Consider the following 12476-nt stretch of genomic DNA (forward strand, 5'->3'; position numbering starts at 1 on the left):
AAATATAGATCTATCTTTTGCTTCGTTGAAAAAGAAACCAAAAATATTAAACAAATCTTTGAAGAGTAATAAACACTCAATAAGGAATCATGGCTGACCCATCCCCCCCCAGCCCTTGCCCTCCCCATCCCTTTATTTTTTACCTGTGGTTCTCCTTCCCTGGAACCGTGCAATGTAGAAAAATCAAATATACAAACAAAACTCTTAATCCATCCCTTTATGTAGCTAGAGTGAAATCTATTTTTTTTTTTTTTTAATAAGAACTCGACAATCTCTCTTTAATATTTACATTGAGGAATTTGTTTGAAAGTTTAAAGCAAAGAAAATCCTGAAGTTCTCAGTGTGTACTGCGAGACAGCGTTTCCAGTCTGCGGGGTCTGCTTAATCCCCTTCCCTTGGTCTGTGTTGGAACATCTTGAAGTGGAATGGTGGATTTTAGTTCCTGGCCCTGCTCTCTTCTGAGCTGAAAGGTCCCTTGGAAGAGCTCCCCGCTGCCTCCGGCCCTAGTTTGGTATTCTCTCAATGTAGATGGCCGGAGCCGCCGAGCGTGCGATCGTGGCTATGAAGCTGTGGTCCCGACTGAGTTCCAGGTTGGTGGGCTCTGGCTGCTCCCGGGCCATGCTGTCGTAGCCCTTGTTGACGTGGAGGGGCTTGTGGGCTTGGCAGTAGCTGATCACCGGTTGGTCGTAGCTGTAGTAGGGTAAAGTCTTCATGTGGTGAGGGACCTGCAGGAGACCAAACAGATCGAAAAGAAGAGAAATGTGAACGATGTGCTTCGCCATGTTTGTTCAGCAATTATCCCAATGCAGCCCCAACGCAGTGGGTGCTCAGCATTCAGCTCCTGCAGGAAGACAGCCCTTGATGCTTCCAGGCATCCCCCTTCAACGGGACTACTCAAGCTGGGTGAACCTCGACTCGGGCTGAGAGTCGAGTTCATCTCTTCCCACTGTGCTGAGCTTAGGGGGTTAGGTCCATAGAGGTGAGTATGCCTAGGGGCAGATCTCAGCCTGCTCTGTCTTGCGTACTGAATTCCAACCTAGCTTGCAGAATCTGGCTATGAAGGAAGCTGCTGATAAGACAAACCTTTTTTTTTTTAAAAAAAAAAAAACAGCCCCTCTTCCAGTGCCTGAAAGTAGCTGAGCATTTCTACGGAAGGCAGCCCAGCCTGAGCATGTCAAAGGATGGGAAATCTCAGCTGCCAGCTCATGCAGCTCTCAGCACAGCTGGACACGTGTTTATGCCTCCCAGGACTAAGCTGCTTTAGTGACGGTTTCGTGGGTTCCATATCTTACAGCCTCACCAAGAGCCTCAATGATGCTTGCTGGAGGTGAACAGATCCACACCTTATAAGAATGCAAAAAAATATTCAAAATGCCTGCAAGATCTACCCTGAATCCTCTTTTTTGTTTAAATGTAAATAGAAAAATGCCCTGATTCCCCCTGCCTCCCCCCCTTTCCTTTCTTTTTGTAGATGTCCTATGTTTGCAAATGTTAATCCTACAGGTAAATATGATTTATGGCACAACCTCAGATACAAATCTTTGCAGATAATTTTATCAGCTGAAAGAGATGAGCTGTTCAAGTAGAAAGAAATAAGCTTTTAGGAAAAAATCACACACTGCAGGAGACAGAGGCAAGAGTCTATTCTAGCGCGCCTAGCAAACCTGGGCTCATTATAGCTGGAGCTACCCTACATAGAATTCAATCTCATAAGCAATGCCTCCTTATTTTCCATGCCGAACTTTAAGTGAACACTACAAAGCTAATTTACCACAAATTTCCATTGCGTGGTGCACATTGCTCCAATCGGTATGAAAAATCAAAGGCATTAGGAGCAATTGTAAGTCCTGCAGGGTCAGAGTTCCTCTTGCATTTCGATCTGAGGAGCAGCTGGAATCCTCCCCGGGTTCCTCTGCAGAACGCTGGAGAGCTTCCAAAACTCTTCTGCTACTCGAAGCTCAGCTGAAAACGTCATTTTACATGACAGCTGAAAGGCAGGAATGCAGCAGACAGGCTGCTCGGCAGAATTTGATGGGACAACTGTATTCACTTGTGGATCACTTTCAGGCACAGCGCAAGAAACTTCAACTCCCTTCAGATACAGTAATATCTATGCCAATTCCTATCAGGGCTTGAATTTGTCCTCAGCCTTTAAGGCAGCTCTTTATGATTCTATAAAAGCCAAGGACTGTTTGTGTTCGGGAGAGCTGAGAGATTGAGGTCCTGGCTTTACAGCAATAATGCACAGTACATTAACCACCCGAGTCCTGCGAGCAGCACTCTTTGCTTGTTTTCTTCCCTTCTTCAAATGGGAGTCAAATGGAATTGGGATCCCAACAGCACCCCTGGGTGCTGGATAAACACGTTTCCCTTTCAGCTCTCTCTCAGCAGTTGTAGAGAATCACTCAATTGGTTTTTTCACTTAAAAAAGCCAGGTTTGTGTAGGGCTGACATTACATTAATAAGGGTCACGTATGCATAGCGAAGGTGGAGTGTCTTTAATAGTGTAAAAAACAAATAGGTGTATCAGGCAATCCACAAGCTAAGGAGCCATGTATTCATATGGAGAAAGTGTACAAACAATAATGGGGCCCAACAATGGATGTGCACCCCCTGTTCTCAGGCATGGCCCTTCTGCTGCTCCTCAACTCTTTTGGGACCTAGATCCCATCAAGGGAAGTTAAAAAAAAAAAACCATGACAAAATCCTGGAAGAAGCATTATCTTTGAGGTACCTCCAGTGAAGACCACATGAAGAAATGCCAACAAACCCCCACAAGTTGGTGTTAGTGATTCCTCTAAAATGTGGTGGTAACCACAGGAACAGATCAGCACAGAATTTCCCTGGTCAAATGGAAAGGCACACAGGACTGCTGCCTGCAGAACCAAGCCTCCCTTCCCTCCCTGGAACTGTTTCTCTGAAATGAAAATACGGAGGCCATCATTCACAAAGCTGTTATATTTTTTTCTCAAATATTGAAAAAAAAGCATATTTAAAAAGAGCTAAGTGGCTATAAATTAATTTTAGAAATACTCTTCTCTAGGTTCTAAAGCAAGTTTTACTCTGTTTCATTACTGCCACAGAACTAGTGCCTCGGATGCCAAGAGAAGTGACCTTCGACAAGTCATTTTATGAGTTGGAAAATGAGAAGATTATGTCCTGCCCCTGCTGCCCTTGGGACTGGAGGTCTTTGAGCAAGGGCTGTTTGTGCAGGGACTGAAGCAATACAGCTCTCACCTGAGCTGGGGCCTTTCAGCTGCTATGGCCTCCGGGAGACAAACAAAGAAACAGAATGAAAAACATCGAACAGGCTAATAAATACCCCAACAAATAGATACAGGCTCTGGGATTCTGCCATCACTACCTTAAGGCCTCTTCCATGGAAGACACAATTTTCACTGGCGAGAATCTGAGAGTAAGGGGATGAAGCACGTACCTGTCCACAGTATTCTATGAATCATTTCTATTCTCTCTTCTAAAAATGACATTGCCTAGCACTCAAAGGATTTAAACTTCTTGCAGCAGGAGAAACATAAATCAACGGCTACGCTCCCTCCTTGGATGTGCCAGGTCCAGGCTGGATGGGGCTCTGGTCAACTTGGTCCAGTAGAGGTATCCCTGTCCGTGGCAGGGATTTGAACTACTGGGTGGGCCTTAAGGTCCTGTCCAACCCAATCATTCTGTGATTCTATGATTAACAAGAGGACACCTTCCAAAGTCATTAATGTGTATGAGATGGACATACTGGTGTTAACCCATGTATGGCACCAAGTAGGATGTTCTTCATCTGTTCCACTGCTTTACCATAAGGGAGCATAGTGTCTACCCAGTTGATTAAGTTAATGAGTGAGTGAATCTTGCCTTGCAAGAAAGCACTGAGTCTATCAAGCAACAAGCATTGTATGCACTTCAAGTGTTTCGCAAGGAGTTTTGACTAATGGACTGGATTAGTTAGCTAGTATTAACTTCCAAAGGCTGCAGCTCTGTAGATCTTCACTCTAAATGTAATAAACTTTGCATCTTAGCAGTCACACACTTTGAACAAATGTACTGTTGCAAGCAAAATTTACATAAATCCCCAGCTACAGGAGTAAGATAAAAGATTCAGCAGTGGAAATTTTGGAATGTAAATCTTCCTTTTGAATTGATATTGGAGAGGTTAACAGCTCAACAGCACTGCTGTCAAATAACAACTCCCTTCAAAACCTGCTGGACTAACTTGAGTTTACCTGAGATTTGGTGAAATTCATTCAAAGTGTATTTCTCTACATGCTCTGTCCAGCTCTCCTTTGACATGCAACAATGACATTTGATTAAAAACTATGTCATTCCAACATGCAAATGCATGTATCCACATTTCAACGCATTTAGTGGTTTTTTTTTGTGTGTGTTTGTTTTGTTTTAAACACTGGCTTTTATCAGCATCTTTACTTACATAAACTTACTCTCTAAACTTCAGAGGGCTAATGCAAAGAAAATTCAAATTTAAAATGTTTCAATGATAGCCGTTAAGCTTCAAGTTCTGTTTCACAGAGATGCAGCCATTAACACAGAGATTTTTTATCAAAACATCCATAAAGATCCTTATTCTGGAACATGAAATGTACCTGAATAAGATGGAACCTTGGCCATATATCCACTGAACTTGAGGAGCCTGAAAGAATATTGGATTGGGCCCTAAATGAATATCAAGTGACCATATTTCTAAACTGCTTTTCTGTCTCTATTTCCTTTCATAGCATGCATCCTCATACATCCTTAATTGCTTGCACTGCCTCGTAACAGGAGGCTTCAGACAGCCCAAAACTCAGCCCTGCTCTGGACTCAAAGCTTGGACACCTCTCTATCAAGCAATGCAGAGCTGAACAGAACACCTGATTCTTTGTGCTGCCTGTAACTCCTGCTCAAGTATTTCTTGTTGCACAGCAGCAGACTTACTGCAGTGAAGACGAGCCGAGGATCAAAGATTAACGCTCTGCCTTGCACAGCATCACTTGCAGTTCAGCAAGATCTAATCACCAGCAGTCCCAGGTTGAAATAATTTCCTGGTAAACTGCTAAATCACATTTTGAAAACAGAAGTTTTCGGAACAGATCTATTTCAGGTTGGAAACGTTATGCGTTTTTTCTTTCAGTTGGGCTTTGAAGAAAGATCTCCAAGCATTTGTTACCCTGCAGGGAAGGGATATCTTTCTTGGGAAACAAGGATGGCCATGGATGTCTAAATGACTCATGGCACCTGGACTATCAAGCAGCAGGCAGACACGCAATGCAAGGAAGGGCTGATAGCCCCAGCACAGCCTTCTGCAGGAGGTCTGTGGTGGGAAGGAGGTCATTTGGATTCAGGTAAACTGAATTATGAGCACACTCTTGCCTACTTAGTGATTACACGATTAAATTACACCCAAGTTCAGAAGTTGTCTGTACATAGCAGAAACACAGAGTGACAAAATACGGAAGCTATGTTTTCTCATTAGTGCTAATATTTAGTCTCAGAACACCATGACTTCATTGCTGAATTAACAGCGTAGATGTTGATAAATCAAATTCAGAGTTCATTTTAAACCCTGTCATAATTTAGAGTAAAAATAAGCAAGGTTTACAATTAGTGAGGCACAATGCTTCACCTTAAAGATAGATTGATTTGGTGCATTAGGCAGGTAGAGCTGGCATGAACAATTTCATTGGATTTCCCCCTGGCACATCCCTTTGCAGTCAGTTCAGAAAATCATTCCTGTTCAGGAAAATGCACAATCACACACTTCCTATTAAACTCATTAAAAGCAACAAAGTACGGCCATTAAAGTTAGGTCTGAAAAATGAATGCTGCTTCATTCTGTTTGCAATTGCAATAAACACAAGATTGTCTGTCCTTTTTTTTTTTTTTTAATAAACCTTTTTGGCCTGAAATTCATGTTTCCTGAGGAAATCCTCAATTTGGCGAAAGAATCAAAATCACTTTAATAAAAAAAAAAAATGCAGACCTCAGAACTCCGAGCGCTGAGTAGCAAGGTGCTGAGGAGAACTGCTTTTACTGGAGCTGCCCGTGTGACACGTAAGAGTTTCAGGAAACCTGTCAGCTTGGTTTTTATGTGAAGGTCTTCCAAACATTTCATTAGCGCCGGTTTTATAAGAGCTACAGATCCCACTGGGAAGGCTGCCTGCGGTCGTTATGCCTACATTAGGCACAAAGCACTGAGCAGGATTCCTTCGGTAACCTGAATTGTAGGTGCAATTCCCACGATCAATTCCCTGCAATTTCATGTTCAATTTCCTTCCCATTCCAGCCAGAAACCACTTCTTTGCCTCCTCTATCTATTTCCCACCAAATCAGGTTAACGATCTACTTATCTCCCTCTGGGAGAGGAACCAGACAAGGAGGAGGCCTGCAGTGTAGCTCCAGAATCAGGAAAAGAACCAGGTCGGAAATTGAGGGGTGCACCCACAGAGGGGATGTTTCAGGGGATGTACAATAGTGTCATGCTCGTGCACACACATGCAAACACTCATATGCGTTCTCAAGGCAAAAGGTCATAACAAAGTCGGCCTTTTTTCCTACATAGAGCGATATAGGCTCTAGAGTGTGTCCAGAGAAGGGCAACGAAGCTGTGAAGGGTCTGGAGCACAAGTCTTATGGGGAGTAGCTGAGGGAATGGGGATGGTTCAGTCTGGAGAAGAGGAGGCTCAGGGCAGACCTCACTGATCTCTACAACTGCCTGAAAGTAGGTTGTGGTGAGGGGGGTTGGCCTCTGCTCCCAGGTAACAGTGATAGGACGAGAGGGAATTACCTTAAGTTGTGCCAGGGGAGGTTCGAGTTGGATATTAGGAACAATTTCTTCTCTAAACAAGTGGTGATGCACTGGCACAGGCTGCCCAGGGAGATGGTGGGGTCACTGTCCCTGGAGGTTTTCAAGAACGGTGGAGATATGGCACTGAGGGACCTGGTTATTGGGCATGATGGGAATGGGTTGGGGTTGGTCTTGGTGATCTTCATGGTCTTCTCCAACCTTTATCGATTCTACGATTCTATGAAAATACCTCCTTTGATTCACCTTTTCACACTATCTTTTTTAACTTAGCTTATGCCCACTGTAACAGTCCTACAAACTGATCTTCATGAGCATCCCTCACCCACTGAACTCCTCAAATGACCACTGGTAGAGGTACACAGGACAAGGATGGATTTAGTCTACTTGGATCTCAGAAGTCCAGCTGGAATTCTGGTCATGCAGAGCCCTGCCAGTCACAGAAATGCAGCTGCTGGGTATGTTTTGGGCCACGCTGGACAAGGCATTCACCAGAATGCAGTTTCCAAGGGTCAGGCAAAGCAAGCAGTGAGCTAACGAGATAAGGACTGCTCTGAGCAGAACTGGGGATGAAACCCACATGCTTAGAGCCAAGCCTGAGACAATTTCAAGTATTCAGGGGCTTGCAGAGATGGAATGAAAGCATTTATTTAAATTTAATCTGGAATTGAAATTCTGTGGTTGGCAGGTCTCAGGTGATGTCCCAGTAGAAAAAAGATTTCTATCAGCAGAAATTTGGAGCCCAAACACTACAAATAACTGACAGGTAGGTCACTACGCTTACTCAATCCTTGTATTTATGACCATGAAAATGGGATCCCAAAGTTGGCATACGGTATCAGGAATGATCCTGCTATGGAAAATGTGGGAAAAGCAACAGACAGCAGGCACAGGGCAGAAGAAAGCACAGCCACCAGGTACTTCTGCATGTCCTATTTATTGTTCTAATTATAGTTCTTAAAAGGTACCTGATAATTCATAGACATAATAAATAGCTATAGGAACTAAGCATCAATGAATTAGATACTTATGGCTATATAGGACTATACAACACTGCAAAATTAGAATCACAGAATCATTAAGGTTGGAAAAGACCTCTATGATCACCAAGTCCAACCCGAACCCACTCCCACCATGCCCACTGACCACGTCCCTCAGTGCCACATCTCCACGGTTCTTGAACACCTCCAAGGATGGTGACCCCACCACCTCCCTGGGCAGCGTGTGCCAATGCCTCGCCACTCTTTCAGAAAAGAAATTGTTCCTAATATCCAACCTGAACCCCGGCACATCTTAAGGCCATTACCTCTCATCCTAAATTGACTGATTCCATATTTAACAAAGTTGATTAAAACACATCTATTAATTTTTCATATGGCATTAAAACTTTCACCAGCTTTTTAAATGTCTGTAAGCTATGTAGGACACCCTGTAAAGACTGAATGTTACAATGCATTCTCTCACACTTGCAGAGAATATTTCATGGGTAAAACCCCTATATAACATCACTCTGTTGGTTCTGCCGATAGAATGAATTAGATTCTCAATTTTCCTCTTCTCTCCTACAGACAGTTTTTTAACCCTTCCATCCAAGCACAGAAGTGCCTTTCCCTTTCAAGTCAAACATCTCTGTGGATTGCTGAACTAAGTGTGCTCAAAGACCAGGACAAAAACCATGCCCACCCCCTGCTCCTTCTATGGGCCAATTTCGTCTTTCAGTCAGTAAACAAAAACCTTTCTCTTTAGGGAACTCCCAGAAAGGAGGCAGTCCTTTCAGCCTTCTTGGGCAAAATATTTCTTTTAAATTGCTTTATCTGTATTTCATGGAGTGTCTGCTCATGACAAAAGAGCTCGCTGATGAAAAGCGTGAAGTGGGATTCAGAGCAACCTTCGATTTTCCGCCATGGAGCGCCGATAAAATAAACAAACTATCTAGATATTCTAATTGGAAAGCCATTAATATTGCTTTCAGTGCTATTAGGATAATTTTCTATAGAATTCAATAGGAAGGGAAGGGTGGTATTACAAAAAAAGCTTTTGCATTGCTTAGGGACAGATTAGCTTTCCAAAAGCAATGCAGTGCCTCGTGGCAGGGGCCTACCCAGATGCAGAAGAGCCCCTTTGGGTACGTGTCTTTGGGTGCCTAAGCACACATGCCTTCAAAAACTTGACTTTCTCTTAAGGCAACTCGGTTTTCATTTAGCTACTTCAAAAAGCAATATTCTCAAGGGGAATTTCTGCTCCCTATGTATGGCATTAAATGCTGCTTAAGCGCAGATCATTTGTACTTAGCCTACCAGGATGAGTCAAAGGGCCATCGAGCCAAGTCTCCAAGGGATCGAGAAGAAAGAGCAGAGCACAGGTCAGCAGTGCGGTAACAACGTCCACGGGGCATTCTCCTGACCTCCAACTCTCCCGACTTCTGTTAGCCTTCTCATTTGCTGACATTTCAGCCTGAAATGCTACAGGCTGGATCTTTCAGCGTCTCTAAGAGCCTGAGGCACTCTCCCACAGGTGCTAGCGGGTAAGGGGATGCCTCGCATCCTTCAGCAGATGGTTTGGGGGCTCAATTGCATGCTAAAAGATCCCAGCACTGGGAGGACATTCTTAACTAGGAGCTGCCCTAATCCCACTACTTGCCCTTCCCTCTGATTTCCATGTAAGAGAGAACTGGAACCTTTGATTCTCCTGTATTGTCCCCTGGGAGGGGAAGGTCCAGCATGCAATATGGTAAACGGAGCACATTGCTTCAAAAAATGAATTATGACAACAACGGGAAGAAAGTAGAGTTGATTTTCCATGCAGTGATCATAAAGATGGCAACCTGCTCCATCCACTGCTCACCATAAATAAGTACACTATTTAATACTGCACTGTTTAATACATCTGATAACGCTCTGCCACAGTGACAAACAAAGTGCTGGAGAATGAGTGAAATAAGGCTCTGTCTCACATGACAATGCCTTTCCATTCGGTCTGCCTCGAATTTACAGTGTGTGAAAGAGCCGTCCAGAAATTGATGGCTTTTTCAAGAGTTTTAAATACTAGATTCTGCACATGGCGACGTCAAAAGCACACTTTCAAAAGCTGGAAACACATGACCCAAATTGCACAGTACATTGTTCTTAAGGCAGTGCAACCAAACTGCTTGCGATTAAAAACTACTGGTGTTAGAAGAATGGGGATGCTGGGTCCCTTACTGGACTGATAAAAATTGAAAGTGTTTCCTTCTATGTTATCTAGTTATAACACACCAAAACATTTTGGTTGGAGTTAGATGCCAGCCTCAGCCCATTTTGATTTAAAAAAAAATCATTTGTAATTAGCACTAAATTCCATTTAATATGGTAGTATTAAATACAGGGATAGCATCTGCATCCCCCACAAGCTGTAACATGTCAGAGTCCTCTATCAGCATTTAAAATTCCAAATTCAACATCTTAGCACTGGCCTAAGGGAAGAAGATCATTTGCTTTATTTTTCAATCATCCCTAGACAATCTGAAAGGGTTTTCTTTACAGAAAGTGAATACCAAAAAAAAAAAAAAAAAAAAAAAAAAAGAATAAGTGGCAGAAGAGGAAAGATAGAAGGTTACAGGAACTCACACTGCTGTTGTTTCATCTGATCTGGGCATCAGATGGTCTACGTTGGACCATCAACATCCAGAGCTGTTGACCAGAAGGGACTTATACCAAAAGCAGAGGAATAAGCACAGCACCACGGCTGCAAAGTGAGAGTGAGCTGAAGGAATTATTATTTCTCTTGAGGAAACAGTGAGGAACCAATTTCCTCTGGGATAAATTTGCTCCAGTGGGAGAGAGGAAAGCGCTGGCACTACAGACCTGCTTGGACACGGGAGGGAGCTCCTATTAGACTGAATGTCTCAGCAGGATTCTCTTCATGAGAAATTACATTTTAATTACCTCCACTGACTCCTAGCAGAGGAATCAGTGTGTGCAACGGCACAAACACAATGGAAAGAGCATTAATTCAGGGACAGCTTCTCCTCCTGATGCATGTCACTTCCATTAGCACTGATGGGAGCAGTGTGCCCACGCGGAGATGTACCCAACTCCATGGTTTCCAAAAGATACTGATAAGTGACTCACATTGGGGCGAGGATTTATATAACCCCCATCTTTACTGGAAGGCTGAGGAACAGTCTCTGCACTCTGTAGCACCATTAGAGGCGGAAGAGGAGGGCAGAGCTGGAGGGAAATGGGTATTTTAGGGGCAATGCTACCAGCTCAGCAGCTCCATGAGAAACCCATCCACCCCAAACCCTGGCTACAAATACATGATCACTTGATGTATATTAGTTCACCTCGCTTACCAGCCTTAAAACTATCGCAGAGGAATATTAGGACTTTAATTAAAGCTCAGAGAACGCTCGGGTATGAATGCTAAGGCATTGCAAATATATCCTGTAACTGCTGGTGTATGAGCATGCAGCTTGCAAAGGAGGGATGTAACAGCAGCATTGTTAGCTGCTTTCTGAGCAGGCTCCTGAAATGGCAAACTGCAAACCAAAAAAGGCAGGGTGAGGGCTGCACAGGATTAGAAAATTAATAACGAACTTGGGTTCATGCTTCAGTCATGTTCTATAGAATCTTTGTATATTTGAGATTGAGTAAGCAGAAAATTAATGCAAGACTGTCCAGCATTGCAGGCAAGGACAATGCACAATGATAGCATTATTTTCTTAATACTCTGTGGAAAACAAATGACTTTTTCTTTCCTCTGGGCAAGTTTTGTAATATGCAGGGAAATCTTCAGAATATTCAGAATCCTTGAGAAAACTGCCAAGAAAGATGGGTTAGAAAATATTCTTGGGTTAGGAAATATTCTTGGGCTGGGAAATATTTCTGAGTTAGCAAATATTCTTGGGTTAGCAATCCTTGCTGCCACAGAACCAAGCGGATCGATTTGATTACTCCATGAATGCAAAACCAACAGATATGATTATTGGGCACCAGTGGCTCAGTGACACTTTTAAAGCAGAAAGGCAGGCCTGGGTGACGTGCACACTGAAAGGCAGGCTCAACCCTCAGAACAGCCACTGTGCAGCAGGAGAGGGGAGTGCACACACACTCTGAAACATTCAGAAGCGATGGTGCAGTGATCACCCTGCCGAGAACTGGCGTGGAAACTGCATGATAGCTAGGAACTAGAGGAAGGGCTGCATTGCCCAAGGTGTCTTTTCTCAGTGTGGATGGAAAGCAGCAAGTTGTCTTCATTTTGTCCCACGCATGAAACCCCTGCGTACAAGCTGGGGCTGTCCGTGGCCGGATTGCCTCTCTCCCCTTCCAAGATGCTGCCAGCTGGCAGCAGCCAAAGCTCTAATTATTGGCCAACAGATCATGATGCTTAAATCCAGCTGGAGATTGAGCCTAGCTCTGAAAAAAGACAGAAACATTCAGAGGCATTCGGAGAAAAGGAAACCAAGTGCCTTTGCCTGTACAGCTGAATGCAGCCAGGAGAGGGCTGCAGAGCACGCACTGCACACGCTGACGTTCCGGACAAAGCGAACAAAGCAGCCTCATACCTATTCTGACGCAATGAACATTAATAAGCAAAAATAGTTGTTGCCTACTCAGACCCTTCCTGCGCTTGAGCTCAGCAGTAGCGCTGGAGTGTAAATGAAAAGAATCAGGTTCAAAGAACCCCGCTG

General features: G+C 43.7%; 1 protein-coding gene across 16 annotated transcripts in view; it reads right to left on the bottom strand.

Annotated features, from left to right (window-relative positions):
• The window catches only part of LRRTM4 (leucine rich repeat transmembrane neuronal 4), a 504688-nt gene continuing 492414 nt past the window's right edge, over positions 203 to 12476 (bottom strand). For all 16 annotated transcript variants that reach the window (XM_021374973.1, XM_021374975.1, XM_021374968.1 and 13 more), the window contains one exon: positions 203 to 725. In XM_021374973.1, the coding sequence (XP_021230648.1) occupies positions 504 to 725 (222 nt within the window). In that variant the 3' untranslated portion in view covers positions 203 to 503. The remainder of the gene's footprint in view (positions 726 to 12476) is intronic.

The sequence above is a fragment of the Numida meleagris genome, chromosome 21, assembly GCF_002078875.1.
Source record: "Numida meleagris isolate 19003 breed g44 Domestic line chromosome 21, NumMel1.0, whole genome shotgun sequence".
Lineage (NCBI taxonomy): Eukaryota > Metazoa > Chordata > Aves > Galliformes > Numididae > Numida > Numida meleagris.